We start from the raw sequence: 19,214 nt of genomic DNA on the forward strand, positions 1-19,214 counted from the left end.
CGTCAAATTATATCCATTTATGTGACGTTTTACCGACTCTTTTCTGCTTTCATCGCTTACGGGTAACAGCTAGCTTGTGGTAAATGGTAAGAGCTCACTTCCGGGTGTTGAATCGAGGAAGTCAAACATTCACCAAGTTGTGGACACATGCGTCATCAGCCGGGAGAGTTTACTTCCGGTAACACGACATCATTCCCAGCTTCAAGTTTATGCACAGAGCATTGTTATCTGTTTTTAAAGAAAAATGTAGAAAGATACACATTTGGTGGATAGATGTTGTGTAATATTACAGTATCACCACAGAATATTGAGACTCTTTTAAAGTTTTTTTTAAAGTCTTTTAAACTTTTGTCTTCTAATTATTATTTTATATTTTTGTTTTGTTTTGTTTTTGTTTGTTTTTTTATCTGTGTTTGTTTTTTATCTGTCTTGTAGCACTTTTTTCTGGGGATGTTCCCTGAAACCTCTGACTAAAATATAACCCAAAAATTGTATTTATTAATTTAATTTTTATGTACTAATATTTGTATATTTATTTTACCTTTATTTTAATTGTTTTTTATTAGGCTATGTTTACATGTATTTTTTATGACACTCTTTGTCTCCTGATATGTGTAACTAACTTTTGAACTGTATAGACTGCATGCATGATGTGATGTTACTTATTCCACTGTTATTACAATAAAAAAAAAAATCATTAAAAAAAATAAAAATAAACATCTATGAGTCAAGAGGTGATACCATGCACTAAAACTGTGACTTTTAGACACTTTCTGTGTGAACAAGCCCCTCTTAGTGTGCTAGTCTGAGTTTTCCACTTCCACTGAAGTCTGTCTGTACCTTGTGCTACTAGTCCTTGATTTTAGTCACGTGGTGCAGAGTTGACAGGGAACTTCCGGCTGCAAAAACTCACGTGATTGATCCTCCACGTCGGATGAAAATCCTGCAGGTTGCCATGTCCGCATATATGATGTTTAACATGTTTGACACGTGGAAGTGATGTTATTTTTAGAGTAGAGAGATGTCTTATCATCTCTGAGACAAAGATACTGATAGTGTCTGTATTTTTGATTTAAATCTATAGTGACTGAGCCCTAAACTTTAGCCACTGCTGGCTGCTAATGGCTCTGATTGTTTACATGTGTACTCATAAATAAACAAAAGGCTATTCAGTCTTTTCCAGTTGATGAAATGATGTATTAATGTTCTTACCAAATGTCATAGTGTGCATTGTCTGCACCTTTGGTAAGCCTTTTACATAAAATAAACAATAAAACTAAAACAAAAGATAGCCCTTCACTCCTGAGCACTGTTAAAAAATAACTTTTAGCCTTTGACCTTAGGTACACCTGTGATGACTCAAACTTAAATAAACCTCTGTCCAGCCAACAAGCCTTTACCATGTCCCCCCTAGTGTTTGGGAGGAAAATTACCATTTAATCAAATCAAATACATAGCCCCTACACACAAGCACCTAATTGCTTCTGGCAGAAGAAAGAGTAATTCTCAAATATTTCAAAAGGAGCCATTTAAAAAACAAAACAAAAACAAAAACAAAACCCAAATCCAGAAATTACATGCATGTTGCACCACCGTGTTTCGACAGTAGCCCAGTAAAGAAACCAAACACTGGGTCTAGAGAGGGTCTTTCACATTTTCACTAATTTCACGGCCACTGTATGTTCTCCTACACACTTGGAAGGGGAAGAGGAGGGGTATTCAGTTGGTTGCAATCTGCAACCTCACCACTAGATGCCACTAAATCACACACACTGGTCCTTTAAATCAATTTGGTTTTTAAAATGTACTTACAGTGATAATTGTGTTGATGCGATAAGTGTATGATTTTTATAGTTGACCTAAATAAAGAAAATACCACCTCATCATGTTTTATCAAGACAAAATAAAACATAACCTGCATAAAATGAAGATATTTCAAGACACTTAAATAAGATGCACCTTTGAATATAGATCTGGTATGCATTCAAATAAACCAGTCTTTAATAGAAAAGTGTTTTTTTCCCAGCATGATACCCCCAAAATAGACTACATCTTATACACTAGTGCAATTTATTTATTGTTTTTTACGATAAGTCAGCTTTGCCGTCTGACTGGCCATAGCAATGGCTGCTGAGGCTCATGCATTGCAGTATCTTAGCTGTTGAAATAATTACAACTTGTGGTCATAAAATAAAGGTATAGGATCAAGGAGAAGTGAAGCACTGATGAAAAGACCCACAAAGTTCAGATAACTCATGTTTGTTATTACTTATAAATCTAACAATTTCAAAAATGTCTGCACAAATTCATCATTTTTTTAGCTGTAATGAAACCAATGTGGTAGTTCGTAGTTACATTTTCAAGTTAAAGCAACATGAATGATTTGATTCAAATTTTTAAGAGCTGTAAAACCACTAAAAAAATCAACAACAGAGACAGTTACTGTGTACTTATGTTAATATTGAATGACACACCAGAGTTGGGGTCATGGTTATTTGGAGCCACAATGACATTTCCATCCTGGGAAGAAACTGAGAAAGAGGGAGTTGGAGGGGTTTTCCCAGCTGCTGATCCCCCTTGTGAAGTAAAAGAGAAAGAAAAGAAAGAAAATAACAATTACCTCTTCTATTCAAAACAAAGCTTGAGCAGAAATATGAATTTTTTGACTAGTTGAAGCATAATTAACACAGTAACCCATGATCTGCTGCACAACTCGTCATGTTTTATCAACACAAAATAAGAAATAACCTGGATAAAATTACGACATTTCTATATATTATTAACCAGACTACAGCAGCAAAGTATCCACAGATTTACAAGCTAACAGGCTATCTCCAAGCTAACAGACTGGAAGATACTGTCTGACTCTGAAACATGAACAAAACTGGCAAGCCCACCGACCCCGAGGCGGTATGCAGTATGTGCATCTGTAAGTATGGGATGTGTCGAGGGCAGCAAGTCTGTACAAGAGATGGTATCAGGGACAACAAGGAAAAACACCATATTGACTGGAGGGTGACTTTAAAGGTGCAGTGTGGAGAATTTAGTGGCATCTAGTAGAACAAAATATGAATATGATATTCACAAGTTTAATTTAATTAGTCTATAATCCTTTCCTTAGCTTAGAATGAGCTGTTTATATCTACATAGGGAGGAGGTACGCTTCCACAGAGCCTGAAATGAAGTCTGAAGAAAGCTCCAGCAAAACTTGTGGTATGGAACAACTTTATCAATAGACCAACGCGTTTCAGCTTGCAGCCTTCATCAAGGTCTGAGCCTTAAATGATAATATCTGGTTCTTGGATCAAAGTAATGTACAGAAACATTTCAGCGCTGCATTTTGTTTGCAACTTCAACAACTAGCTACCATAAAAACCAGTAAATAAGACACATCTTTGACACAGTTTTTTTATTTAAAAGTGGGGTGCATCTTATACACCAGTAAAAATGTAGAGAGCTTGGATCTGGAGATAGATCTGGTATACATTCAAATAAACCAGTTGATAATAGAAAAGTCTTTTTCCCAGCATGAAACCCCTCAAAATAGACTACGTGATTTATTTACCGGTTTTTGCTGTAAGTATTTCAAATGTATTACTACTCTGATTTGCCGTGTGACTGGCTTCTTCACAGACAGACTCAAATCACAGCCAGAGTCCTATAGAGTTTCCATGTTAAGTAATAGCTACTGAGGAGATTGTTTAAAGAACCACTGAAATGTTTATCTCTGACATTTTTTGCTGTAATGAAACCGCTGCGGTGGTTCAGGCTGTTCAGCTTCACACAGGCTTTTGCTTCATTTTCAAGTTAAGCAACATGAACAATTTGATTCACATTTTAAAAAGGTGTAAAAACCATTAGAAATCAACAACGGAGACAGTTACTGTGTTTTTATGTTCATATTAAATGACACACCAGTGCCGCTGCCATGGATAGTTGGAGCCACAATGACACTTCCACCCTGGGCACTAACTGAGGCGTCAGCAGCAGGAGCCACGTCAGAGGAGGAGGAGGAGGGAGGAGGAGGGGTTTTCCCATCTGCTGATCCCCCGTGGTGAAGTAAAAGAGAAAGAAAGAGAATAACAATATTATTTAAAACAAAGCTTGAGCAGAAATATGAATGCTTTGACTAGTTGAAGCATAATTAACACAGAAACTCATGATCTACTGCACCTGCGTATGCCTTCTTTAACTTGTCCGCTGCATTGTTGTGGTTTATCCTCTTCAGGATTTCAGCCGTGACGTTCACAGCCGGTTCTTCTCCGTAGCTGTCGACCATCTTATTCACAATGTCTTCCCGGTCCGAGTTCTCTAGCTGGCCCTTACGAAAGGGCTTACATCCACTCAGCACTTCCTGAGTGAGGTTCCACTGAAACCTTTTGAATTCATTTCCACTCAGCTCATCCAGATAGTCTAAGATCAGAAGTGGAACCTGCATTTTTGATCACTGAAAGAAAAAACGATAAGATTTCAATTTGCAGATTGATGTGCAATGCTAAGCCACTTTTTTTTTTAGCTGAAAGTGCACTTATCCAAGTTCTCAGACTTCTTCTTTCACATTCATGTTGAAGAAGATGAACTTCCTGAATTTAAAAAAATCTTATATTTTTGATAATTTGACACTTAAGATGAATTTACAATAAAAATCTCAAAGGTTTCATTGTTGAACAGCCAGAGTGCTATAAGGTAGCCATATATTGTTTTTACAAGAGCTTTATGTAACTTTATGCAGCACATGCATACATCACTGTAGAACTGACATTTTTTTTAGCTTGGTGTATTTTATATTTAGCATCAATGATTTGACAAATCAGTATAAAGTCAACCTTTTTAAACATTTATCTCACTATATTATGTTAAAAATACAAAACTAGATTATCTGTCAAAATCAAACTTAATTCAAAGTACAGGTAAACATCATAATAATGATACTGTGAAATGTTATGATATCCAATCATCCTTGTGAAAACTTTGATTTGAAGTCAGACCAGTTGTGACAAGCTGTGACGAATATTTTCTTAAATATCTAAAAGTCTTACCGTAGCGGCACAAGTAGGTAGAAGTCTCAGAAAACAATCTGCTGGGAATGCAGTAGCACTGTGCAGTTAATAGACTGCTTTTAGTTTCAAAATTAGAACAATAAATAGGAAGTCTGAGAACGGCCAAACGTAAGCACACACGTATATTCAAGTTCATATCCGAGAGAAGCAGAGAAATGCTGAAAAAGCGACACAAGGCACGTGTCTTTACCACAAGTAGAATTTTCCCATCATCTGACTGTGTGCTTTCTCTTTGTGCATTAAATGAGTTTTTACATGTCAGGGATTTATATGGACTTATAAAACCAAGGCAAATTGCTCATAAAACTGAATATTTTGTGAATTTTAAGAACTGAACTTCCTCTGGAGTGCAGTTAGATATTTTGTATCAAAGGCAAAACTTAAATATTAATTTCTACAAGGTTCTATAAAGAAACACACATGAGACTGTTATATATATATATTCAAAGGGTACACGTATGCATTTAACTCAATTTAATGAAAGAAATCGACCAAATCCATAATACAGACCATTTTTATTTAAGCTAACAAACTAACAAAATAGTGTACATTCAGTTTCACATTCACTTCTTTACACCATGTATAAAATAATCACTGATTTCTTTGGTATGACACAATTTTTAAAAATACAGAACTTTTTTTTTTAGAAAAATGGCAGCATGATTAAAAAAGGGTCTGGAAAGTAAAAGCACATACAATTTACTTGATATTGCAGTCAAAATTTTTTTTTAAAAAATTTAAAGGCATGTTCCCTTAGTTATTCCACATTGAGGTTTTCTACTGTGGAATGAAAATTGGCACAGAGTGTGTTTAGTTATTAGTCTGTGAGGTTTTTGTTGCTCGGATGCAGCTCCATCTGCTGACATGAGGTAGAGATGGCAAAGCACCATACTGACATGAAACTATGAAAAGAGCCTGAAAGCAAAATCTGTTTAAATACCAGTATCAACACTTCAACAGAACAAAGCTTTTTCTGGGTGGTGATGCTGGTTTGAGGTAAAGATCGTTGTTTTCATCAGGTCGTTTTCACAGAGTCAGGTCACAGACGTGTCACAGTAGGAAAATAATAATAATAATAATAACGATGGTGTTATTTTCAATTTGCTTTTCCTACCGTGACAAGTTAAAATGCAAAAGGAAGACATTGAGTTCAGACAAAGGAATGTTTAACCCATTACACATTGAAATTGCACATAGTGAATACTTCATGTTTTCATATCAAACCCTGATTTGGAAACCAGCTATCTAGTGGTGAAAAAGTAGTTATAATGCTTGTTTTGGTTTTTATTATGGTGGTTTTTTTATTTTGTAGCAAACGTGTAGTAAAATTTCCCATTAAAATGTACCAAAAGAGCTCATTATCTTACTGTCAAGATTATAATGACAGCTGTGTTTAATACATCTATATTGTGCCATAGCTGATGTCACATCATTATAATGGTCATGCCCTAACCTTTGCCCCGTTTATTGTATCCATGATGATAAGAGTCACCTAATTTTAAGGAGGTAATAACTCCACTAAAGGGATAGTTTGAATTTTTGTGATTATTCACAGTCAATATATTAATTACAGAAGATTTGGGTCGGCATGCTCTAAGTTAGCTAAGCGCTGCACAGCTGTGGACATACTTTAGCCACCTAAAAAAAAAAGGCCGACCCAAATGTACTGCAGGTAATACGACTATGCATAGCTAACACAACCCCACTTCTAAAAAAATACAAACAGTCCCTTTAACAAAGAGACCATTTTAGCCCAAATCATTATATTTCCTTATTCCTATATGCAAGTGGTATTTGTGCCTAAACCAAACAAGATCTGAACCAGTCATGTGTAACAGCTTTGGAAAGCAAAGACAGATTATATAATTTGGGCGATCATCATTTTGGCTCCAGATTAGAAAACACTCCTATGAGTCAATCTGGACTCACTTGGTCTGATAATGTCTTTGGCCTCGTTTAACCCTCCTGTTGTCCTCAGGTCAAGGAAGGGAGGAAGGAAGGAAGGAAGGAAGGAAGGAAGGAGTAAGGAGGGAAGGAGGAAGGAAGTAAGGAGAGAAGGAAGGGAGGAAGGAAGGAAAGGAGTAAGGAGGGAGGAAGGAAGGAAGGAAAGGAGTAAGGAAGGAGTAAGGAAAGGAGGGAGGAAGGAGGGACGGAGGGGGGAAGGGAGGGACGGAGGGAGGAAGGAAGGAAAGGAGGGAGGAAGGAAGGAAGGAAGGAAAGAAGTATAGAAGGAGGGGAAGAACGAAGAAAACATTTAAGAGGGAGGAAGGAAGGAAAGGAGTAAGGAGGGAGGGAGGAAGGAAGGAAGGAAGGAAAGGAGTAAGGAGGGAGGACGGAAGGAGGGAGGAAGGAAGAAGGAAAGAAGGAACAGTCAAAAGAGACGGGGTCGATTTGACCCGGGAGGACGACAGGAGGGTTAATTTGGAGGTCTTGTTGAATGTTGACCATGTTCACCTTGTTAGTTTAGTTTGTTAGCTTGACAAAACGTTATTTTAACCAGATAATGAAAGAGTAGGAGATCAATGTTAGTCCACTGGGACATGGTCAGCAGTCAGAGGGTTACTAAATCATTATAACTTGTTATTTTATGGCTTTAATTACCTGATGTAAGTTTGATGACAGTCCATCTGATAATTGAGATACTTCACCCTGAACTACAGCCTCATGGTGTAGTCTAGTCTCCCTGCTTCGGAGTGGTGATGGTTACATTCACTGATCCGACGGTACTATCACTGAACATTGGAGCGAAAATCGTACTCCCGTTTTGAGCAGACATTGTAGTAGGAGCAGCAGGAGGTCTGGGAGCAGCAGGAGGTCTGAGAGCAGCAGGAGGACTGGGAGCAGAGGAGGAGGTGGAGGATGTAGCTGTAGCTGCCCCTGCCCCTGCAAAAAAAGAAAAAGAAGATACAGTTAAATAGTGAGAGACACATGAAAACAAAGATTTAACTTTGACTTACTGGTAAATTTAACAGCCACCGTCCACTGCACCTGCGTAGGCTTTCTCTAACTTCACTGCATCGTTGTTCTTCCCCATTGTCCTCAGGATCTCAGCAGTGATGCTCACCGCTGACTCCTCACCGTAGCGCTGTAGCATTTCACTCACAGTTCCTGTCCGGCGAGCCTTCTCCAGACGGGATACAGGAATTTTTTCCTTGCTGTCAGAGCGATTCATAAGGTACCACTTAAACGTTGTGAAATCATCATCACCCAGGTCTTCCAGAGTCTCAAGGAGCAGCTGTGAAACCCCCATTTCTTCTTACTGAAGAGGCAGAAGAGGGGAAATTAGTCTTCAATTTTCAAATCAGATTATCAAGATAATCTGATCTTAAATCTTATAGTGTCTATACTGTGTTTTAGTGGTGCTTAAAAGTTTGTGAACCCTTAAATATGACCAAAAACATGATCAGAATCAGGCCTTAAACTGGATTTAAATTGTACAAAAATATCAAACTTATTCCTTTATTCACTCAGGAAAACTATTCTATTTTACACATGTGTGTTAGCAAAAGTAACTGTGTCCCCATTTTGCATCAAAGCAAATTATCTCATGAAATATCAGAATACTTTCTGTCCGTGCATGCTGGCAACAAACAGAGGACACGCTAGAAAGATGATTTTTTTCCCCCCTGTAAATCTTTTTTTTTTCAAATGACAAAAATGATGAAAGATGTCCCGTCACTATCTCATAAATCTCATCTTTGTAAATCAGTTGTAAGTTGTAACTAATGGCTTTATTGTTAGTTTAATAAGAACAGTATAGTGTAGTGTTAGGATTATGTGAAAAATCCTCCGTCAGCATGATATTTACCTGATCTTTTTTAGCTAGCTGTTAAATCAGGAACGCCCCTCCTTCTGTAACTGACTCCTTAACCACGTTAGTTCTGGAAAAGGAGAAAAATGAGGCATCAAGTCTGTAGTGATACATGGAAATTGTTTATAAATCATCCTGAATTTACCACTCTCAAATGTCGTCATGTTAACCATAAATGTGTCTACAGTCATGAGTCAATAATAATAAGGGTGCCAGGTTTCCCTCTATTACTGCTAAAATGAGCAAACATTAGCAGGTTGCCTGTTCTAACTGTAATCTAAGTCAGCTTCTTGATCCACTGGTCAAATAATTCATTAAATGATAGAAGAATAATTGGCAACTTTGATAAATTTTCAAGCAAGAATGAGAAACATCCCCCAGTCCCAGTATCACCTTGGCCTATACGAGACTGAGGCTTTTTTTTTATGACATTTTCTAATTTAAAAAATCATTATATTGATTGATAATGAAAATGTCAGTGAATTTAAGCCCTTATCTGGTCCAGACGTGGTCAGACAGCTCATTATCACTGACTTCAAGATTATTTTAAGAGCTAAAAGACAAAGTAGGCTAAGCATCTTGTGGGAGGATGATTTTCCATAACATGGCAACCCATTGACCTACTTTCTACTTTCTCACGACTACTCTATAAAGCTTTAGAACATTTTTAGTAAAAAATTAATGTAATTAAGTAAGTACAGTTTATAAATGTTTACAGAAAATGGATTTACTTGGTCCATAGTCTTAACTTCCACACTGTTCACAGGTTTGGAGATATTCTGCCAACAGACAAATGAATAAACTTTAATTATGTCCTCTGTGTAATGAGGAAATTAATGATGATTTAGGCTACATAAACACACACAGGATTCATGAGCTGATCGCATCGGTATAGCTCAACTGCACAAAGTCACAAAACAAGTAAAAAATCCATCATCGCTCAGCTTTTTAAAAATGCTAGATGTGTGGTGACGCTGTGTGCAAAAACATTTAATTAATACAGAAATGTTCATCGGAAAACAACCACCACTATAGGCCTCAACAATACCAGACGCCGTTCAACGTTAACACACCTAACTTTACCTTATTTGACCAATACGTGCGTCGCGAGCGCAGCAGGCTGCACCACGGCACGACCAACGTGCCAAAACTGCGCTTTAATGAGCATTATTTATCATACAAAACAACTTACCGTGTTTGGACAGCCGACACACACCAGTCACATAAGAAAATGTACAGAAAATGGCGTATAGTATTTAGTTTCGGTTTCGGGGGGTATTGCATCAACTGCAGAGCGCAGCAGCAGCTGCGGAGCCACGAGATATGAGCAGATGTTTAAGTGGAGAGAGAGATTAGAGGCTGGGCAGTGACCAGAGTGACGCAAAAAGTTACTCAGGAAAGAAACACCAAAAGTTAAATAATATAAATTATAATATGCAATTAGGAAATACATCCTTCCCTGACAAGAACCCCCCACCCCCACCAAAAAAAAAAACAACAAACAAAAAACCCCACCCACTGACCCACTGCAGTTTGATTTCAGTTGATGTGTTAAAGTTAATAAATAAACAATAATCATTCAAATAAAAAATAGGATTAGTGAAGAATTGAGATGAATGCACATATTCTATTGACAGAGCTGTCTTTAAATCATAGAAATATTGACAAATGACGTATTTTACTTTGAGAGAGAGGAGATCAGTGTGACTGCAGTTCATCCTCTGGGAACATAATCAGTTAAGAATGAAACAGTAAACCTGATGGTGGCACGAGAGGAAAAGTCAGATGATCACCAAATCAGTATTATAACTATTGTAGTGACTTTGACAACTTTATAACTAACTTAAACAACTTGAAGAGACAGGTTTGCACATGCTTCACAGGCTCAGTGTGTCCATGCAGCACGCACACTACAGACAGCCGCCCTTTAGTCCTCCAGCTAACTGGAAAGTGTCTCTTCTAGCTGGACTGGATGGATCACATTCTGATAGAGAGACAAGTCATTTCTTGGGGGGATTGTGGCGGTCAAAAAAAGTAATGTGCTTATTTACAGATTTCTCTTTCACAATGTAAGTCTAAGGGGGAAAATAATCTAGTTTGAATATTTCAATGCTGTTTAATGTTTGAATTCACTTACTGTACATGTAATCATGTTTAATTTCCACTATGTTTAATCCACCTGAGTCTTACCATGCAACCTTTAAATGAGAGAACATTAGTCTTATTGCATGCTAAAGTACAACCAATATAACAGAAGAGTTCATGGAATGTGTTTAGAAAAGGCTAAAATGGGCTAAAATGATACAAAAAGGTATCAAGATTGTCTGTCAGTGCATGTATCTCTGCACTTTGTTGCATCTCGTTGCTGGTCTTTCACTGATCATCCATCTGAGTTGGTTTGTAGTCCAGGTTCTATTTGTATTCTGTGACATCTTTTATGAGGTCTTGCTTGTTTGTTGTCTCTGTGAAGAAGCTAAAAACATTTTGAAGTTTCTTTTTCTTGGTGATCAGTCATGTCTTTAAAGAAAACTTTCTACTGTTCTATTATTTATGTCAGGACGTTGACAGTAACAATATTCCTCGTCAGCAGTGGACTCTTTCGAGGGATTTTTTCTGAGGAGTCTCTAAAAGCTTGTAACGTAAATCAAGGTGAATTAAACTCTGTAGGCTTTGTGATGGTCACACTTCCATGGATGACCACACTCCCATTGATGATCACCATTCCTTTCTGAGCAGGAGGAGCAGTAGGAGGTACCAAAGCAGAGGAGGAGGTGGAGGGTGTAGCTTCTCCTCCTCCTGCAGATGAAAAAAAAGAGAAAAAAATACAGATACAATAAACAGTAAGAGACACGTTAACCATTGGTGTCATGATATCTGGTCAAAAACAAAATGTATTTAACCCATTTAACTTTTTGGGCAATCTTTACCACTTGTATGAGGTGTGTAATGCACAAAAAGACCATCAGATTGTATAATGATTGCTATAGATGCAGGTTGTTCTATGGTTGCTATAGATACAGGTTGTTCTATGGTTTCTATAGATACAGGTTGTTCTATGGTTGCTGTAGATACAGGTTGTTCTATGGTTGCTGTTGATATAGGTTGTTCTATGGTTGCTGTAGATACAGGTTGTTCTATGGTTGCTATAGATACAGGTTGTTCTATGGTTGCTATATATGCAGGTTGTTCTATGGTTGCTATAGATGCAGGTTGTTTTATGGTTGCTATAGATGCAGGTTATTCTATAGTTGCTATATATACAGGTTGTTCTATGGTTGCTATAGATACAGGTTGTTCTATGGTTTCTATAGATGCAGGTTGTTCTATGGTTGCTATAGATGCAGGTTGTTCTATGGCTGCTATAGATACAGGTTGTTCTATGATTGCTATAGATACAGGTTGTTCTATGGTTGCTATAGATACAAGTTGTGCTAGTGTATGAACAAAGAATAACACAAATCACTGCTGACATAAGAGATCCTGCTGGAGACATTTTTGAAGTTGAGTTTCATTTTTTTCATTTTGTACAGGAACAGAATGAGTCTCTAGTTTGAGTTGAGTTTTAAAAAAAAGTTTTGAAGAAAATCCATGTTTTATGTTGTCATGGCCTCAAAGAGGAAGGAAAAGCAAAGAAATATTTTTCAAAATAGCCCTTTCTTGGTGTGTGTGTGTGTGTGTGTTGACTCATGAGTAAATTTACCATCCACTGCCACTGCGTATGCTTGCTTTAACCTCTCTGCAGCGTTGTTGTTGTATATTTTTATTAGGATCTCAACAGTGATCTGCACAGCCAACTCTTCACCGTAGTTCTGTATTATCTCGGTCACAGTATCCGGCCGGGACGCTTTCTCTAGACGGGATTTAGGAATGGGTCTGCAGCTGTCCAAGACGTTCATCGTAAGGTACCACTTAAACTTTTCAAAATCATCATCACGCAGGTCTTCCAGGTGCCCAAGTAGGCCCTGTGAAATCGCCATTTCTGCTCACTGAGGAGGTAGAAGAGGGGAGATTAGTTGTCAGTTTTTAGCTAACCTTTCAACATTAAGGGATTGGTTTGACATTTTAGGAAACACTCCAATTTTCTTTGTTGCAGAGAGTTTAATGAGAAAATTGATACCACTCCTCTATCTGTCCACACTGGGCTTTACAAGGGGAATATGTGCTTGTCTATTTCTTGGACAGGACCAGTGACTTCCTGGAGTCTTGTCGTCACTGTGAGGTTGCCATTCAACCAGCAGAGACACCAGGAAGTCACTCAAGAAGTAGTTGGGCACATAACTGCCTTTTCAACCACAACCTAACATTTTTAAACTTGATTATTGTACAATTTAAACAAACAAAATATAATATGTTAATTACTACAGTATTTGTTACATTTGCAGAGCAAAATACAACTCAACAGTGATAAAATTGAGGTCATCCTCGCAGGGTCTAAATCTTCTCTCACTAACACTCCCAGTTTCACCATCCCCGTTGACAACTCCTCTGTTTCCCACTCCACCCAGGTTAAGAGCCTGGGTGTCGTCCTTGACAGCTCTTTGTCATTCCAGACCCACATTAATAATGTGTAATTAATAATAATTGGTGACTATAAGGAAGTGAAACCTGAATGGTTCCTCTCAGAAAATTCCTTTGGGGAAGTTAGTCTGTTTCCAAGAAGTGAAACAAACAAGTGTTGCAGTGATGTACGTGTGGTCTGAAATACACATATGCAAAGTTAACATAAATTCAAATATAATAAATGTAAATTAGTTCTGTTTACAGTAGGCTAGATAGACAGACAGGCAGACAGACAGGCAGACAGACAGACAGACAGACAGACAGACAGACAGATAGATAGATAGATAGATAGATAGATAGATAGATAGATAGACAGATAGACAGATAGATAGATAGATAGATAGATAGATAGATAGATAGATAGATAGATAGATATCCCTCTGGTGAACAGTTATATATACAGTGAAACAGTTTAATAGTGTAACTACATCTTGCTAAATAAACAGCATCAGAATGAACAATAGTAAAGAATAATAGTAAAGGTAACTCAATTTACAAAGTCAACCAATCAGACACACTACTAAATGTAACAATGTATGTCAGAATGAAGTAGGCCTAAGATACATGAATAAAAAGGTCAGTATTTACAGTATAGGCTAAGTGTCAAAACTTACATGTATGTCCTTTATGCAGCTCACAACAGAGGTGATAGACAGTCCAGATGGTCGCTGTACAGTTTCCGCCACTGTGAGACTTTGCTCCTCCTGATGTCTACTTCAGAGAGAGAGAGAGAGAGAGAGAGACAGAGAGAGAGAGAGAGACAGAGAGAGAGAGAGAGAGAGAGAGAGAGAGAGAGAGAGAGAGAGAGAGAGAGAGAGAGAGAAAGACCAACTTATTAAGAGGTAGAGGTGGTAAAGCTTTCATACAACAACTTTGATCTTTTTTTTTTTGGTTTTATGATATATATATTTGCAGTTTGCAGTGTTACTCGGCCGAAACAAGCTATTTAATGGCATCAACTTGGGCTGTAGGAAACTGCTGCTAAACAAATAGCCTAATCATTTTATGTGGCTACAGCTCCACCTGCTGACAAGAGGTGGAAATGACAGGCACCATACTGTTTAAATCCCAGTATCACTTTAACAGAAAAAAAGGGCTTTTCTGGGCAGTGACACAGGTGTGAGGTACAGATAATAAGCAGACCCTTTCACAGAGGAAATGAAAAGTGTAAATGATGTTAATGATGGCAAACCTGCGACATTATTATTATTAGTAGCATCTGTGCTTTTCCTAATATAAGTCAAAATGCAGAAAACTGACACTGAGAACAGACAAAGGGATGATTAACACATTCAAAACACACAGAATACTATTACTACTGCTTCTTTTGTTTTTAAACTTGTATTTATTTGGAGGAGTGATGCTTTCTTTTTCAGGAACACTCTGATCATATTCACACATTCATACTTGGAAGCTGCCCAGTACAACCACAGAGGAACAGTTAGGTACATCACACACAGACATAGCACCATGTTCCCTTTTTTGGGTTAGCATGTTGGAAGGATAACATTTGATAGTTAGCAGGACAAGCTCAGGGCTCAGTTATCAGTTCTTTCTTCATATGGAGGCAGATGGCCGCCCACTTTGAGTCTGGTTCTTCCTGAGGTTTCTTCTTGTTAAAAGGGAGTTTTGCTCATGTGGGAATGTTGGGTTTCTTTAAATTAAAGAGTACAGTCTAGACCTACTCTATGTGTAAAGTGCCTTGAGACGACTTTTGTTGTGATTTGGTGCTATATAAATAAAGATTGATTGATTGATTGATTGATTGATATCCAATGTGTCAATATGAGCTAAGAAGGGTTGCCAGATTTTGTAGGTCTGAAGGGAACCTCTTAAAGAGTACATGATTTTTTTCAAGCTTTAACACATTTCAGTACCTCAACAATCCAATTGTGTGTGGGAAGGGAGGAATGAGTCCATTTTAGAAGAATGAGCCTCCTTGCGAGGACAGTGGTAAATGCAACTACCTGTTGTTCAGTTTTGGTCTTAATGAGGGTGGGTGGTATCCCCAAGAGGGCAAGATGTATTGGTTTGCCTAACAGTGTAGTACAAACTCTGATCAATTTGGACAAAATGTAATTTTTGTTAGTGCATTTTCTTTGGGGAAATATTCAATAAAGAGCTAAACAACGTGAGGCTGGCACTAAAATAAATATTGGAGGGTTACCAAATATTTATAATGTGACCTTTTAAGACTTGGTCTGCGATACATTTCATGACAATCCATCAGATGATTAAGATATTTGTCTCTGAACCACGACCTTATGGTGTATTCCAGTCTAGTCTTCCTGGTATGGTTGTGTTTCATGAGTTTATTTGTTGATGGTTACATTCCATGTTCCAGTGCTACTACCAGTGACCGTCGGGGCAAAAACCACACTTCCACCAACAGCAGACACTGCAGCAGGAGCAGCAGCTGCAGCCGCAGGAGGAGCAGCAGGAGCAGCAGTAGGAGCTCTTCCCTCTGTGGTTGAAAAAAAAAAAAAGACAGATACAGTTAAACAGTAAGAAACACGAAAACAAAGATTTAACTTTGACTTATTGGTAAATTTAACAAGGTCACCATCCACTGCACCTGCATATGTTTTCTTTAACTTCTCTGCAACGACTTTTTTGTTCATTTTCCCCAGGATCTCAGCAGTGATGTTCACAGCTGAGTCGTCACCGTAGGCCTGTGTCATGAGACTCGCAGTTTCTGTCCGGGGGGCTTTCTCCAGACGGTATACAGGAATTGCGTCCCAGCTGTCAGAGCCTTCTGTAAGGTACCATTTAAAGGTTTTGAAATCATCATCGCCCAGGGCTTCCAGAGTCTTAAGGAGCAGCTGTGAAACCCCCATTTCTTCTCACTGAAGAGGCAGAAGAGGGGAAATTCGTTTTTAATTTTCAATTCAGTTATCAGTCTTAAGTTTGAGATTTTTGGTAATACGCTCATTTGCTTTGTTGCAAGGTGTTTAATGACAAAAATGATACCACTCCTATATATGTCCATACTGTGTTTTAATACTGCTTGAAAGTATATGGAACCCTTTAGAATTTTCTCTATTTCTGCATAAATGTGACGGAAAACATGATCAGATTCAGGCCTTAAACTAGATAAAGGGAACCCAAATAAACAAATTAGACAAAAACATCAAACTTATTCCTTAATTTACTGAGGAAAAATATCCAATCTTACACATTTGTGTGATACAAAAATATGTGAACCCTTCCTTTCAGTAACCCCATTTTGCAACAAAGCAAATTATCTCATAAAATATATAATATAAACACTTTGTGTCCGTGCTTGCTAGCAACACACATCTGGCAGGAAAAGTTGACACTGGGCACTAGAAAGAAGATTTTTTTTCCCCTGTAAACCATGAAAAAAGTCACAAAAATGATGAAAGATGTCCCTCCCACAACATAAAGAAATGCAGTGTTACTATCATATGAGTTAGTCTTTGTAAAGCAGTTATAAATTGTAACTAATGGCTTATTCATTTTGAATGAATAATAATTTACTTTCGTTTCTGTTGTTCTTTAGTTTCATAAGAACAACTTTGGGTTTGCCAAGGTGTAGAACATCCCCCCTCGGAATGATATTTACTATCTGTTTTAGCTAGCTGTTTATTTAATCAGACATCTTCTCTAATTGACTCTTCGACCACTTTAGTTCTGGAAAAAGGGCTGCATGACTTCTTTATCTGCATTTACTTGGTCCATGGTCTAAATTTACACTTTAACATCTGTTCACAGGTTTGAAAATCAACAAATGGGACCGAAAACATCTCCTCAATGTAATGAATAACTAAAAAGTGACCAAAGTTCAAAATCCAGCACTGCAGCTATCACCGTTCCGCTTTTTAAAATAGCCAGATGTGTAACCGACGCGCACAAACTCTTTTAAAAACGACATATTAATACAGAAATGTTCACCGGAAAACAACCACAACCAACAGGCCTCAACAATACGACCAGCCGCCGTGATGTCAAATGTTAACTTTATAATTGTAATCTGATCAATAAGTGCGGCATGAGCGCAACAGGAGGCACCATGGCACCACCACCGAGCCAAAAACTGCGTTTTAATGAGCATTAGTTATAATCCAAAACAATTTACCGTGTCACCGACAGCCAACAGATCCGAGTTACATAAGAAAATGTACAGAAAATGCGGTATACAACTAGTTTCGGTTTCGGGAAGTTTTCCTTCAAGTTCAGAGTGCAGCAGCAGCAGCAGCAGCAGGAGGAGGAGGCTGACCAGTGTGACGTTTGTTGCTTGATCTCTACCAACTCTAATTAATAACATACAATTAGGAAAAGGCATCCAGCCACTCAGCCTGTGCCCACCAGTGAAGTTGATGTCTATTTGCTGCCTACATTCAGTAAAAGCTTCAGTTCGTGAATGTCCATCTTGGTTATATTGATTTACAATTATTCACATTAACAGATTTTAAGGTACTATGACAAAGTACATGACAAAGACATAACATTCAAAACACAGACAATACTATTACAGTTACTTCTTCTCCTTTTTTAACATTTTTTATTTTTAAAAGTAAAATAACATTCATACCTAGAAGATGCCCAGTACAACTACAGTCTCCACTGAAAGACTTATCACGTCAAGCTCTACAGAGCAGATCATACCAGACAGGAGCTCAGATAGGAATCAGCATGAAACCTCGGGTCCACTACCAAAATAAGACAACCTGTGCAGCCTCCCGATCATATTTCAGCAGCAAACCAGTGGCGGTTCTACACCAGTTGTAATGGAGGGGCTAAGTTGGGGCCAGCTTTTTTGTTGGCAGGGCACATACAACCTTAGTACAAAATCTAGTGTCTAGTGTTTCTGTCCAGCGGCGTGGTTCGCCTGCCTCATCTTCATTCATAAATCGGCTTCCTTATTTGGGAGCTTGTTTTGGGTTTGGTCATTAATAAAGCACTGCTTTGCAGTTAACTGAATTTGATCTCTGGTGCTTTATTAGTATACTTTTTGTTGAGTTGTTTTGCTCATTACTTCCCTCACTCCTAGGCCTTATCGGGGTCGTAACAGGAAGTGAAACCTGAATGGTTCCAAGAAGTGAAACATACAAGTGTTGCAGTGATGTACGTGTGGTCTGAAATACACATATGCAAAGTTAACATAAATTCAAATATAATAAATGTTAATTAGTTCTGTTTACAGTAGGCTACATAGATAGATAGATAGACAGACAGGCAGATAGACAGACAGATAGATAGATAGATAGATAGATAGATAGATAGATAGATAGATAGATAGATAGATAGACAGACAGATAGACAGACAGACAGACAGATAGATAGATAGATAGATAGATAGACAGATAGATAGATAGATAGATAGATAGGTAGATAGATAGATAGATAGATATCCCTCTGGTGAACAGTTATATATACAGTGAAACAGTTTAATAGTGTAACTACATCTTGCTAAATAAACAGCATCAGCATGAACAACACTGATAATAGTAAAGGTTACTCAATTTACAAGGTCAACCAATCAGACAAACTACTGAGGACATATTGACACCTCACAGTAGGAAAATTACAAGTGTAAATAATGATGTTAATGATGGCAAACCTACAACATTATTATTATTAGTAGCATCTGTGCTTTTCCTAATATAAGTCAAAATGCAAAAAACTGACACTGAGAACAGACAAAGGGATGATTAACACATTCAAAACACACAGAACACTATTACTACTGCTTCTTTTGTTTTAAACTTGTATTTATTTGGAGGAGTGATGCTTTCTTTTTCAGGAACACTCTGATCATA

At 37.7% G+C, this 19,214-nt stretch overlaps 2 protein-coding genes across 3 annotated transcripts; both read right to left on the reverse strand.

Annotated features, from left to right (window-relative positions):
- Nucleotides 1-2,165: 2,165 nt before the first annotated feature.
- LOC128367669 (caspase b-like) lies at nt 2,166-4,438 on the reverse strand. Of its 2 annotated transcripts, XM_053328284.1 has the most exons (3): nt 4,174-4,438; nt 3,916-4,038; nt 2,166-2,576 (listed from the first exon to the last, which is right to left on the reverse strand). In XM_053328284.1, exons 1-3 carry the CDS (start codon nt 4,436-4,438, stop codon nt 2,440-2,442), a joined length of 525 nt encoding a protein of 174 aa, XP_053184259.1. In that variant the 3' UTR covers nt 2,166-2,439. The 2 variants fall into 2 exon arrangements, with proteins under 2 accessions (XP_053184259.1, XP_053184265.1); XM_053328290.1 differs by lacking the exon at nt 2,166-2,576 and having other exon boundaries at nt 3,412-4,038.
- An 11,041-nt stretch (nt 4,439-15,479) lies between these two features.
- LOC128367692 (dihydrolipoyllysine-residue succinyltransferase component of 2-oxoglutarate dehydrogenase complex-like) lies at nt 15,480-17,598 on the reverse strand. Its single transcript, XM_053328309.1, has 3 exons — nt 17,531-17,598; nt 16,007-16,277; nt 15,480-15,895 (listed from the first exon to the last, which is right to left on the reverse strand). The coding sequence occupies exons 2-3, from the start codon at nt 16,266-16,268 to the stop codon at nt 15,744-15,746; spliced, it is 414 nt and encodes a 137-aa protein (XP_053184284.1). The 5' UTR covers nt 16,269-16,277; nt 17,531-17,598; the 3' UTR covers nt 15,480-15,743.
- Nucleotides 17,599-19,214: the final 1,616 nt, after the last annotated feature.

This window comes from Scomber japonicus, chromosome 2 (genome assembly GCF_027409825.1).
Source record: "Scomber japonicus isolate fScoJap1 chromosome 2, fScoJap1.pri, whole genome shotgun sequence".
In the NCBI taxonomy this organism is placed as follows: domain Eukaryota; kingdom Metazoa; phylum Chordata; class Actinopteri; order Scombriformes; family Scombridae; genus Scomber; species Scomber japonicus.